Genomic DNA, 14,107 nt, shown 5'->3' with positions numbered 1-14,107 from the left:
AATCTGCCATGTTTCTGAAGCATGACTACAAACGCTCCACGGATTTCGGTACCTAGTACTTCCCTGTAAACTAATATAACAGAGGGAGTATATACCAAATTTTTGATAATTTGGTTCAAGTTTATTGGGCCCTTCTCGCAAGCACACAATTAGCCCCAAATCCTTTCCTGAGTATCGTTTTTGAACTTTTTATTTGAACTTAAATCCTTCGTATCTATGCATGCCTGCTTGCATGAGCCCCGAGCTGTCAAACAACAACTGCAATACAAGCACGGCAAAATTATGGTGGTTCATTGCCACATGTGTTCAGCATGATGCAACTAACATAGGAAAGACAAAATCAGGAGAGGTGACGAACAAATGGAAATACATCATGAAACACATGCAAGGAAGGAATCGCTGATGCGCGCATGCGCATCCCAATTCCTGGCATATCTGCGGCAAGGAAACCTTCCCGGAATCAATTCGCGCTTATTTCTACGCCGCTCAAGCTGTTGATGATCGGACAGCGACAGCGGTATGACAGCCGGGTCATATCGATCGCGCTGGCCGATTAAAATCCGGCTGCCGGCCGGCGAGTGATTTGTTCCCTGCGACGTACGGCAGGGCCGGGCCATATGGTGAATTTGCGTGGGTCGACGGCGGTCTGGGCCGGCAGGTACCTCCTGCCGCTGGCCTTCCCGGCGTGCTGCGCCCTATGGATGCTCCTCGTCTTCCCTTCTCCGCCGGTGGAGGTCGCCGTCTTCCGGCAGAGTTTCCAGCCGAGCATTGCGTTGACGGGGCTGCGGGCCGTTGACACGACGCCCCCGTGGCCGTCGGAGCGTCGAGAGATCGTTGACACGTCCTCGCCGCTGACGCCGCCGCCGCCGCCGACGGAGCGCCATGTCATCATTAACGCTCCGCCTCCACCGCTGGCACCGAAACGTCAAGCAAGAACGGAGATGTCACGTCAAGCAGGGACAGAGATTCAATCGCCACCTCCACCGGCGGTGGCGACCGACAGGTGCGCCGGCCGCTACATCTACATCCATAATCTGCCGAGTCGGTTCAACTCCGACCTGATCCGGGACTGCCGGTCCCTGTCAGAGTGGACCGACATGTGCAAGCACCTCCTCAACGCCGGCATGGGCCCGCGGCTCACGCGCACCGGCGGCGTTCTCCCGTCCACTGGCTGGTACGACACCAACCAGTTCGCCCTGGAGGTCATCTTCCACAGCCGGATGCGACGGTACGATTGCCTCACCACCGACGCGTCCCGCGCCGCTGCCGTCTACGTGCCCTACTATGCAGGGCTCGACGTCGGCCGACACCTGTGGGGGTTCAGCAACGGCGTCCGCGACGCTCTCGCGGAGGACCTCTTCGAGTGGCTCCGGTCGTCACCGGTATGGGCGGCGCAGGGCGGGCGGGACCACTTCTTCGTCGGCGGTCGCATCACGTGGGACTTCCGGCGCGAGGTCGGCGGCGAGTGGGGGAGCCGGCTGCTTCTCCTCCCGGAGGCCAAGAACATGACGATGCTCGCCATCGAGTCCAGCCCGTGGCACGGCAACGACATCGGCGTGCCGTACCCGACCTACTTCCACCCGTCCCTCGCCGGCGAGGTGGCCTCATGGCAGCGGGCCGTGCGACACACGCGAAGGCCATGGCTGTTCGCGTTCGCTGGCGGCGCGCGGGCGCACGGCGGCAGCAACAAGAACGTTAACGCCGTCGTCCGCGACATGATCATCAACCAGTGCGCGCGGTCGCGGCGGTGCGGGCTCCTTCTGTGCGGCGGCCGTGGCCGGCGCAACGACTGCTACGCGCCGAGCAACGTCATGCGGCTGTTCAAGAGCGCCGCCTTCTGCCTGCAGCCCCAGGGGGACTCGTACACGCGGCGGTCGGCGTTCGACGCCGTGCTCGCCGGCTGTGTGCCGGTGTTCTTCCACCCCGGATCGGCGTACGTGCAGTACCGGTGGCATCTGCCGGCGGATCACCGCAAGTACTCGGTGTTCGTGCCGGAGGACGGCGTGCGGAACGGCACAGTGAAGGTGGAGGACGTGCTCCGGCGGATCGGCGCCAGGGAGGTGGCGGCCATGAGGGAGCAGGTGGTCAGGTTGATTCCCAACATCGTGTACAGGGACCCAAGGGTCAAGGCTGGCTACCGCTTCAGGGACGCCGTGGACGTCGCCGTGGACGGCGTGATCGAGAGGGTGAGGAGGATCAAGCGAGGGCTGGAGGACGATGTGGGGCATCAGTGGGATAGTTACTTTGACAAGTAGCGAAACACTCTTTTGCTCTGATTTTCGAGACAAGGAGACACCAAAATGCATGGCCAATCAATATAATCTCAGAAGGTTACGTCGTGATCGAGGGGAAAATAAGAACATCTACAGCCAAAATCTCTGACAAACCCCCGCAGACGAATGCCTCGTACCGTTCCTATAGGGCTGATGGGCACTACTGGCTGGACGCGTCAGCCATGTCAAATCAAACATGCCGGACTCATCGCAAATTGCCCCAACATGACCTAGGTCCATTAAACACATCACCTTCCTCCTGTGTCTGTCCATCATTTTCGCATCCGAGTCCTCGCCGTAGTCCACTTTTCTCCCCCATCCGAGCCGCCGCCCCCATCCATCGTCCTGAGTGTCGTGCATCTCATCCCCAATCGTCGCCATGGATGTAGCCTCAGCCTCGTCCTTGGGGCTCCCGTCCTTGCTCTAGCCTACAAGTGAGAGAACGTCACCCGGAGGGACTAGCGAAGGAGGCAGCGCGAGAGGTGATAAGGACACACCTATGGATGTCCAAAATTTGTCCCAATCCTTCACGGTATAAAAGCAGCTCATATACCTTCTCTCAAATATGCAAGTGACCCGTAATGAATAGGCTTAGGTGAGCACACCAAGTAAATTAAACCAGTAGAAATATTTCAAACACTTGTAATATATTACCAACTAATAGATGTAACAGCTGTCCCAATCTGAATTATCCAGCAATGATAAAAAGCAAACACCGCAAATTGATTCTCCACTAGCAATCACAAATAGCAATAGTTGGAAACAGAATAGATAGTAACCGGCTTACAAAAACATGACGATGTTCCAAACCAGCAGTAGATAAACTCTCCAACTCATGACTCAGATGAGCATGATCTAGAGAACGGGAACCACGAAGTTCCAGCGTGCACAAAGGAGAAGGATCACCTGATCAAGTACTTCAGCAACAGGCAAGAACAGCGGCAGCAACAATCTTCAATCCCTAGAGGAGGGTAACACCTTTAGGGTTCCTAGGAGGAAAACCACGACCATACAAACAATAAAAAATCTCCCCCTTACATGGGCGCCTGCCCTAGGCTATATGGCATGCATGCCATCCCAACCTCTGGTCTAACTCGACCATAACTCGAAGCTGACTCGGACTTGACCATGACTCACGAATTGTTTTGGCGATTGAGAACGATTGACACATAATTTGACAATGGGATTGCACAAGTTGGAAAGGGCATGGAATAAGCTTTCCAACAGAGTACTTACACATCCCAAACCGACTCCGTATGAAGGAGTTATGATATTTTTCCTCCACGCATGTCAGGGTGCACCGAACCAAATCCGAACTGATTTGGAATTTCCATATCTTTTGATTTCATGATTGGATTTCTTTGAGTCCATGTAGAACTTGAAAACGAGGGTCTCCCCTGCCCTTGGAAAGTCCTGGAGCACCTACATACCATCCTCAGATTCCTCAAGTGTCACCAACATTGATCCAATCTGAACACATGACTTCGTTTTTTTTCTTGGTTGATTAACTCCAATGAAAACCTTGCATGTCATAGAATCACTAGCTGATAGAGCCTTGTATTTATTGTCATGTTTCACAATACAAGAGAATGAGCCAAACTGAATGGTAGGATTTTCCAAAATACTACCTTCTGAAATATATGTGGAATGGCACATCTTATCAGAATTGCTAGTTGTAGTGATTCGATGAACCATGGCCTTATCATCCTCCCCTTCATCAAAGAAAGTTGTCCTCAACTTTAATAGATGGTTATTATGAGCTTCATTCTTGCGCACATTAGCACATTTGCATGGATTTTCAAGAACAATAATAAGAGAGCTGACGGCTACACCATTCTCACCTCCTTGAAACAAAGCTGTCCTCGACTTGGGATAATTTTAGAAACCCGATTCTTTTTCTTTTGTAAAGAGGGAAAAACTTTAGCCTTTATAGGAGTCTCTTGAAGTGGCTTTAGAACATGATGCACTCCCTTATGAACAAAGGAATACTAATTGGAGCGGCCTTCATGTGTAGCATTCAAATCATACTCCCATGGCCTCCCCAATAGCAAATGACAAACATCCATTTGTACTACACCGCAGTCCACTTTATCAGTATAATTACCAATAGAAAAATTCACTCGCACCTTGTGGGTAATTTTTAGCTTTTCGGCAGGATTCATCCAGTTCACATGGTGTGGTGTAGGATGCCTCCATGTCGAAAGTGACAAAGCTTGTACGAGATCCTTGCTGATCATATTTGTAAAGCTTCTACCATCATTAACAAGTTTGCATACTTTATCCTTTATCTTACATTCAGACTGAAATACACTCAATTGTTGTCCGTTTTGAGCAGCGGAGTTGTTAGCACTCCCACCCTTCTTGACCAGCAAGGTTAAGCCCTCTATTGGAGCTTCCTCTTCTGATTCATCAGCACTAGAATGGACTTCTTCATGCTGCTTAGGAGAAATAAGTACTTCAGTAGCAACATTCTCTTTCGCTTTCTCATGCTGGAACTTTTCTGCGTCTTATGCAGCCTTGTCTCAACTTTGTCACTAATGAAAGTACCATTGTGAACAATATCATATGGAGACATAACATGCTTCCCTAGTGGAGAAGAAATTCCACCATGAATTATAGCCATATGTGTATCTTTTATACAAGTATATGTCTTTTTATTCTCTCTAGGAGGTGAAAAATATTTGCAAAACACATTAGCAGATTTCCCTTATTTACTAGGAGAAGCCCTTTCAGTAGTAATGGACTTTTCCTTTCTGCAATGCAACAACATATTTGTAGTACCAACACATTTGGTTGGCTGTTTAAGCTCATTCACATCTCCAACAATGGATGCACTCCACGATGAACACATAACTCGCATCTTGTTGTTCGCAACAGATCGGTTATAAGCAACCACGTTATTCTTCTCATCGACATATTTCCAAAATTTTGGATCGAATCGATGCCGTAACACATTTTTCATTGCTGCTCGTGCCGGACAATGATTTTCACCTCTCTCGACATGTCTTTCCTGTAACTGAATCCACCACTATAAGATATGTTTAGAAAATGCCCACCTTGCAGAATACATCTTCATGTAAGAATCCAAGCCATGACCCCACAAGATAAAATCCTCCATAGCATCTTCCACTCATAATATTCAGATCGAGAAGTCATTGAATAAAGTTTGGGCAAAAATTTAATTTTACTTGCAAAGCTGTATTCACCCATCACATAAACAACAACAACAACTTGCAAATATAATAATACCGTGAGCAACCTGAAATCTGATACCACTTGATAAGGACACACCTATTGATGTCCAGAATTTGTCCCAGTCTTTCACGGTACAAAGCAGCTCATATACTCTCCTCTCAAATATGCAAGTGATCCGCAATGAATAGGCTTAGGTGAGCACACCAAGTAGATTAAACTAGTAGAAATATTTCAAACACTTGTAATATATTAGCAACTAATAGATGTAACAGTTGTCCCAATCTGAATTATCCAGCAACAAAAAAAGCAAACATCGCAGATTGATTCTCCACTAGCAATCACAAATAACAACCACTGCAAACATAATAGATAGTGACCGGCTTACAAAAACTTGATGTTGTTGCAAACCAGCAGTAGATAAACTCTCCAACCCGTGACTTAGATGAGCATGATCTAGAGAACGGGAACCATGAAGTTCCGACATGCACCAAAGAGAAGGATCACCTGATCATGTACTTCAGCAACCGACAAGAATTGCTGCAACAACAATCTTCAATCCCTAGAGGAGGGTAACCCCTCTAGGGTTCCTAGGAGGAAAACCACGACTATAAAGCTCCCCTTACATGGGTGCCCACCCTAGGCTATATATGGCACGCAGGCCAGCCCAATCTCTAGTCTGACTCGACCACAACTCGAAACAGACTCGGACTTCACCACGACTCAAGAATTATATCGGCGACTGAGAATGGCTCACATAGAAATTGACAAATGGGATTGGGCACGTTAGAAAGGGCATGGAATAAGCTTTCCAATGAGTACTTACCCATCCCAAACCAACTTTGTATGAGAGAGTTATGATATTTTTCCTCCACGCATGTCAGGCTGCACCGAACCAAATCCGAACTGATTTCGAATTTCCATATCTTTTGATTTGGTGATTTTATTTCTTTGAGTCCATGTAGAACTTGAAAGAAGGGTGTCCCCTACCCTTAGAAAGTCCTGCAGCACCTGGATATTATCCTCAGATTCCTCAAGTGTCACCAACATTGATCCAATCTGAACACATGACTTCGTTTTTTTCTTGTGTTGATTAACTCCAATGAAAACCTTTCATGGCATAGAATCACTAACTAATAGAGCCTTGTATTTATTCTCATGTTACATGATACGTCCATTTTGCATCATGCTTTTATGTTGATATTTATTGCATTATGGGCTGTTATTACACTTTAGGATACAATTCTGATGCCTTTTCTCTCTTATTTTACAAGATTTACATGAAGAGGGAGAATGCTGGCAGCTGGAATTCTGGATCGGAAAGGAGCAAATCTGAGATACCTATTATACAGAACTCCAAATATCCTGAAACTTTACGAAGAATTGTTTTGGAATATATACAAAATATTGGGTGAAGAAAGAACATAAGGGGACCCACCACGTGGCTACAAGCTTGGGGGTGCGCCCTACCCCCCAGGGCACACCCCCTGAGCTTGTGGGCCCCATGGCCAGCCTCTGGTGCCCATCTTTAGATATATGGAGGGTTTTGACCTAGGAAAAAAAATCATAAGAAGGCTTTCGGGATGAAGCGCCGCCGTCTCAAGGCGGAACCTAGGCAGAAGCAATTTAGGGCCCCGGTAGAGCGATTCTGCTAGAGAAACTTCCCTCCGGGAGGGGGAAATCAAAGCTATCGTCATCACCAACGATCCTCTCATTATGGGAGGTCCAATCTTCATCAACATCTTCACTAGCACCATCTCCTCTCAAACTCTAGTTCATCTCTTGTATTCAATCTTTGCCTCAAAACCTCAGATTGGTACGTGTGCGTTGCTAGTAGTGTTGATTACTCCTTATAGTTGATGCTAGTTGGTTTATTTGGTGGAAGATCATATGTTCAGATCCTTAATGATATTTATTACCCCTCTGATCTTTAACATGAACATGCTTTGTCGTAGTTACTTTTGTTCCTGAGCACATGGGAGAAGTTGTGTTATAAGTAATCATGTGAATTTGGTATTCGTTCAATATTTTGATGAGATGCATGTTGCCTTTCCTCTAGTGGTGTTAGATGAACATCGACTAGATGCCACTTCACCATGATTTGGGCGTAGGGAAGGGATTGTGAAGTAGCAAGTAGATAATGGGATGCTAGAGTGACAGAAGCTTTAACCCTAGTTTATACGTTGCTTTGTAAGGGGCTGATTTGGATCCACATGCTATGGTTAGTTTTATCTTAATTCTTCTTTCGTAGTTGAGGGTGCTTGCGAGAGGGGTTAATCATAAGTGGGAGGCTTGTCCAAGTAAGGACAACACCCAAGCACCTGTCCACCCATATACCAAATTATCATAGTAGTGAACGCGAATCATATGAGCATGATGAAAACTAACTTGATGATAATTCCCATGTGTCATCGGGAGCTCTTTGCCTTATATAAGAGTTCGTCCAGGCTTGTCCTTTGCTATAAAAAGGATTGGGCCACCTTCCTTCACCTCTGTTACACTTGTCACTTGTTACTCGTTATGAATTACCTTGCTACCAAACTACTCGTTACCGATAATTTCAGTGCTTGCAGAGAACAACTTGCTGAAAACTGCTTGTCATTTCCTTCTGCTCCTCGTTAGGTTCGACACTCTTAATTATAGAAATGACTACAATTGATCCCCTATACTTGTGGGTCATCATTATGCAATACAAGAGAATGAGCCAACTGAATGGTAGGATTTTCCAAAATACTACCTTCTGAAATATATGTCGAATGGCACATCTTATCAGAATTGGTAGTTGTAGTGATTCGATGAACGATGGCCTTATCATCCCCTCTTCATCAAAGAAACTTGTCTTCAACTTTAATATATTGTTATGAGCTTCATTCTTGTGCACATTAGCACATTTGCAAGGATTTTCAGGAATAGTAATATGAGAGGGAGATGTCAGATGTCTTCTTTGTACAAGCATTTTTGCGAGAAGACGCTCGCCGGTCATCGAGTAGAGTATTACAAGGACAATTTGGGGGAGTGCAATCAAAGTTTGCCTGAGTGGTTGCCATGCTTGGTTATTCTGAATTTACTATTTTGTAACAACCATGTGTTGCTATCTGTGAAATTGCCATACACTAATGTTATCACTTCTTCATGTTATCTCTTTACTCATTTTCCAAAAATTATGCATATTATAAATTGCCATGTTCCCGTCGTGATTAGTGTTTGACTCTTATTTTTTACTTGCTTATATTTTTATCCAGAAAGCGCCATTATATGTCCCAACATAGGTCCTATATTGATGGTTCACCGATCAAATTTGCCATGCTAGGTTGATGCAAGTTACCAACCACCTAGTGGTTGGTAACTACATGCTTGCTATTGAGAACTTGCCACACATGAATGCTATCACTTTTCAACACTTTTCCTTCTTCTCAATAAAATAACATGTGTGCCATATAAGAAATTTGCCATGTGTATATCGTGATACTTGCTTGTTACCGAATCCAAAATAAGAACATATGGAAGTTTCCATACTGATTAGTTTATTCTAACTCCGAGAAATTGCCATGTCAAGAATTGTGTATGATATGTCTCCATCGTATCTACTTTCCCAAACACTTTTGACCTTATTTTGGACTCTAACTTGCATGATTTGAATGGAACTAACCCGGACTGACGCAGTTTTCAGCAGAATTGCCATGGTATTATTTTTGTGCAGAAATAGAAGTTCTCGGAATGATCTGAAACTTCACGGAGAATATTTTTGGAATTTATAAAAAATACTGGTGAAAGAATCAACACTAGGGGGCCCACACCCTGTCCACGAGGGTGGGGGGCGCGCCCCCTATCTCGTGGGCCCCCTGAGGCTCCACCGACCTCAACTCCAACTCTATATATTCATGTTCGGGGATAAAAAATCAGAGAGAAGGATTCATCGCGTTTTACGATATAGAGCCGCCGCCAAGCCCTAATCTCTCTCGGGAGGGCTGATCTGGAGTCCGTTTGGGGCTCCGGAGAGGGGAATCCGTCGCCATCATCAACCTTCCTCCATCACCAATTTCATGATGCTCACCGCCGTGAGTGAGTAATTCCATCGTAGGCTTGCTGGACGGTGATGAGTTGGATGAGATTTATCATGTAATCGAGTTAGTTTTGTTAGGGTTTGATCCCTAGTATCCATTATGTTCTGAGATTGATGTTGCTATGATTTTGCTATGCTTAATTCTTGTCACTAGGGCCCGAGGGCCATGATTTCAGATCTGAACCTATTATGTTTCCATGAATATATGTGAGTTCTTGATCCTATTTTGCAAGTCAATAGTCACCTACTATGTGTTATGATCCGGTAACCCCGAAGTGACAATAATCAGGACCACTCCCGGTGATGACTATAGTTTGAGGAGTTCATGTATTCACTAAGTGTTAATGCTTTGTTCCGGTACTCTATTAAAAGGAGGCCTTAATATCCCTTAGTTTCCGATAGGACCCCACTGCCACGGGAGGGTAGGACAAAAGATGTCATGCAAGTTCTTTTCCATAAGCACGTATGACTATATTCGGAATACATGCCTACATTACATTGATGAACTGGAGCTAGTTCTGTGTCACCCTATGTTATAACTGTTGCATGAGGAATCGCATCCGACATAATTATGCATCACTGATCCAATGCCTATGAGCTTTTCACATATTGATCTTTGCTTAGTTACTTTTCCGTTGACACTGTTACAATCACTACAAAAACCAATACTGTTACTTTTGCCATTGTTACCGTTACTTCCATATTACTTTGCTACTAAATACTTTGCTGCAGATATTAAGTCTTTTAGGTGTGGTTGAATTGACAACTCAACTGTTAATACTTGAGAATATTCTTTGGCTCCCCTTGTGTCGAATCAATAAATTTGGGTTGAATACTCTACCCTCGAAAACTGTTGTGATCCCCTATACTTGTGGGTTATCAAGACTATTTTCTGGCGCCTTTGCCAGGGAGCATAGCTCTATTCTTTGAGTCACTTGGGATTTATATCTGTTGATCATTATGAAGAACTTGAAAGATGAAAGAACCAAGATTTTTCCCTCAACTACGAGGGGATGTAAGGAACTGCCATCTAGCTCTCCACTTGATTCACCTTCTGTTTTGAGTAAATTTGCGACACCCACTCCTGCTATTTATTCTGATATGTCGCATGTTATTGATGATGTCACTTCTACTTTGCATGACACTTATGATGAAACTACTTCTATGCTTGATAATACTGTGCCATTAGGTGAATTTCTTGATGAACAACTTGCTAGGGTTAGAGAGAATGAAATTATTGAAACTGATAATATTGATGAAAGTGATGATGAAGATTCTCCCCCTAGATATGAATTGCCTGTTGTGCCTAAGGGTTATGTTATGGATGAAGAAACTTCTAGAGACTTTTTAGCTTCAATGATAGATATGATCTTAAGAAACTATTAGTTAAGCTGAAAGAAAAATCTTTGAATGCTAGAATGAAATATGACCCTGCTTTTGCTACTTCACCTATTTGTATTTCCGATAAGGATTATGTTTTCTCTGTCGACCCTGAGTTAATTACTTTGGTTGCATCTGATCCTTTTTATGGCTATGAATTTGAAATTGTTGTGGCACATCTTACTAAATTGAATGATATAGCCACCCTGTTCACTAATGAGGAGAAAATTAGTTACTACTATATCCTTAAGTTATTTCCATTCTCATTAAAGGGTGATGCTAAAACATGGTTTAATTCCCTTGATCCTGGTTGTGTGCGTAGTCCCCATGATATGATTTATTACTTCTCTGCTAAATATTTCCCCGCTCATAAGAAACAAGTTGCCTTAAGGGAAATATATAATTTTTGTGCAAATTGAAGAAGAGAGTCTCCCACAAGCTTGGGGGAGGCTTCTCCGGTTACTTAATGCTTTGCCTGATCATCCTCTCAAGAAAAATGAAATATTTGATATCTTTTATAATGGACTAACCGATGCTTCCAGAGATCACCTGGATAGTTGTGCTGGTTGTGTTTTCAGGGAATGAACTGTTGATCAAGCTGAATTGCTATTGAATAATATGTCGAGTAATGATAATGATTGGACACTTCCTGAACCAACTCCTAAGCCAACTCCGAAGAAAAGGGCTTTTCTATTTCTCAGTCCTGAAGATATGCAAGAGACAAAGAAATCTATGAAAGAAAAAGGTATTAAAGCTGAAGATGTTAAGAATTTACCACTGATACGTCTCCAACGTATCTATACTTTTTGATTGTTCCATGCTATTATATATTCTGTTTTGGATGTTTAATGGGCTTATTTATACACTTTTATATTATTTTTGGGACTAACCTATTAACCAGAGGCCCAGCCCAAATTGCTGTTTTTTTGCCTATTTCAGTGTTTCGCAGAAAAAGAATATCAAACGGAATGAAACCTTCGGGAGCGTGATTTTTGGAAAAAACGTGGTCCAGAGGACTTGGAGTGGACGTCAAGCAATCAACGAGGAGGCCACGAGGCAGGGGGCGTGCCTACCCCCTGGGCGCGCCGTCCACCCTTGTGGGCCCCTCATGGATCCATCGACCTACTTCTTCCTCCTATATATACCTACGTACCCCCAAACCATCAAGGAGCACCACGAAAACCTAATTCCACCACCGCAACCTTCTGTACCCGTGAGATCCCATCTTGGGGCCTTTTCCGGCGCTCCGCCGGAGGGGGCATTGACCACGGAGGGCTTCTACATCAACACCATAGCCTCTCTGATGATGTGTGAGTAGTTTACCTCAGACCTTCGGGTCCATAGTTATTAGCTAGATGGCTTCTTCTCTCTCTTTGGATCTCAATACAAAGTTCTCCTTGATTCTCTTGGAGATCTATTCGATATAATCTTCTTTTGTGGTGTGTTTGTCGAGATCCGATGAATTATGGGTTTATGATCAAGATTATCTATGAACAATATTTGAATCTTCTCCGAATTCTTTTATGTATGATTGGTTATCTTTGCAAGTCTCTTCGAATTATCAGTTTGGTTTGGCCTACTAGATTGATCTTTCTTGCAATGGGAGAAGTGCTTAGCTTTGGGTTCAATCTTGCGGTGCTCGATCCCAGTGACAGTAGAGGAAACGAAACGTGTTGTATTGTTGCCATCGAGGATAAAAAGTTGGGGTTTATATCATATTGCATGAGTTTATCCCTCTACATCATGTCATCTTGCTTAAAGTGTTACTCCGTTCTTATGAACTTAATACTTTAGATGCATGCTGGATAGCGGTCGATGTGTGGAGTAATAGTACTAGATGTAGGCAGGAGTCGGTCTACTTGTCACGGACGTGATGCCTATATACATGATCGTACCTAGATATTCTCATAACTATGCTCAATTCTATCAATTGCTCGACAATAATTTTTTTACCCACCGTAATACTTATGCTATCTTGAGAGAAGCCACTAGTGAAACCTATGGCCCCCGGGTCTATTTTCCATCATATTAATCTCCCGCCAACAAGCTATTTCTTGCGCCGTTTATTTTGCTTTCTTTACTTTTAGTCTTTATCATAAAAATACCAAAAATATTATCTTATCTTCTCTATCAGATCTCACTTTTGCAAGTGGCCATGAAGGGATTGACAACCCCTTTGTCGCGTTGGTTGCAAGGCTCTTATTTGTTTGTGTAGGTGCAAGGGACTTGAGCGTGGCCTCCTACTGGATTGATACCTTGGTTCTCAAAAACTGAGGGAAATACTTACGCTACTTTGCTACATCACCCTTTCCTCTTCAAGGGAAAACCAACATAGTGCTCAAGAGGTAGCAACCACCTATTGAAGAAATACATGGTCTTGATAACCCGACACAAGTAGTAAAGGTAAATTCTGTCTATAGATTTGATGAAGGTGATATTCCTCATAATAAGTCTGCTAGCCAATGCTTGGATGAGTTTGATAATTTTATTGTTAAACAAGAAAACTTCAATGCCTATGTTGGTAGACAATTGAAACGTAATGCTTATATGATTGAACACTTAAGTGATTATATGTCTAGAGTTAAAGGTGAACTTAAACTTATTAGTAAACATGCCTCTATGGTTACCACTCAAGTAGAACAAGTGCTTAAAAATCAGAATGATTTGCTCAATGAATTAAATAATAAGAAAAATGATAATGCTATTAGAGTTATGACTAGAGGGGGTAAAATGACTCAGGAACCTTTGTATCCTGAGGGCCACCCTAAGAGAATTGAGCAACATTCTCAGAGAATCAATGTTGACGCACCTAGTTCTTCTAAGAAGAAGAAAAATAAAAATGATAGGACTTTGCATGCTTCTAGTGAACCTGTTGTTGACACACCTAAGAATCCCAATGATATTTCTATTTATGATGCTGAAACACAATCTGGTAATGAACATGAACCTAGTGATAATGTTAATGATGATGTTCATGTTGATGCTCAACCTAGCAATAACAACGATGTAGAGATTGAACCTGCTATTGATCTTGATAACCCACAATCAAAGAATCAATGTTATGATAAGAGAGACTTTGTTGCTAGGAAGCACAGTAAAGAAAGAGAACCATGGGTTCAGAAACCCATGCCCTTTTCTCCTAAACCATCCAAGAAAAAGGATGATGAGGATTTTGAGCGCTTTGCTGAAATGATTAGAC

At 43.9% G+C, this 14,107-nt stretch overlaps 1 protein-coding gene across 1 annotated transcript; it reads left to right on the top strand.

The window, feature by feature from the left end:
* Window positions 1–249: 249 nt before the first annotated feature.
* On the top strand, window positions 250–2,339 carry LOC125508062 (xyloglucan galactosyltransferase KATAMARI1 homolog). The gene has a single exon (XM_048672632.2). It carries the CDS (start codon window positions 618–620, stop codon window positions 2,253–2,255), a length of 1,638 nt encoding a protein of 545 aa, XP_048528589.2. The 5' UTR covers window positions 250–617; the 3' UTR covers window positions 2,256–2,339.
* Window positions 2,340–14,107: the final 11,768 nt, after the last annotated feature.

Source organism: Triticum urartu, chromosome 5A (genome assembly GCF_056163025.1).
Source record: "Triticum urartu cultivar PI428250 chromosome 5A, HENAU_Tu73, whole genome shotgun sequence".
Taxonomy (NCBI): Eukaryota; Viridiplantae; Streptophyta; class Magnoliopsida; order Poales; family Poaceae; genus Triticum; species Triticum urartu.
This window is presented reverse-complemented; position numbering and strand designations above follow the sequence as displayed.

Bases quoted from the DNA above. Each gene is read 5' to 3' on its own strand.
- LOC125508062 (XM_048672632.2), top strand. From the start codon at position 618: ATGGTGAATTTGCGTGGGTCGACGGCGGTCTGGGCCGGCAGGTACCTC.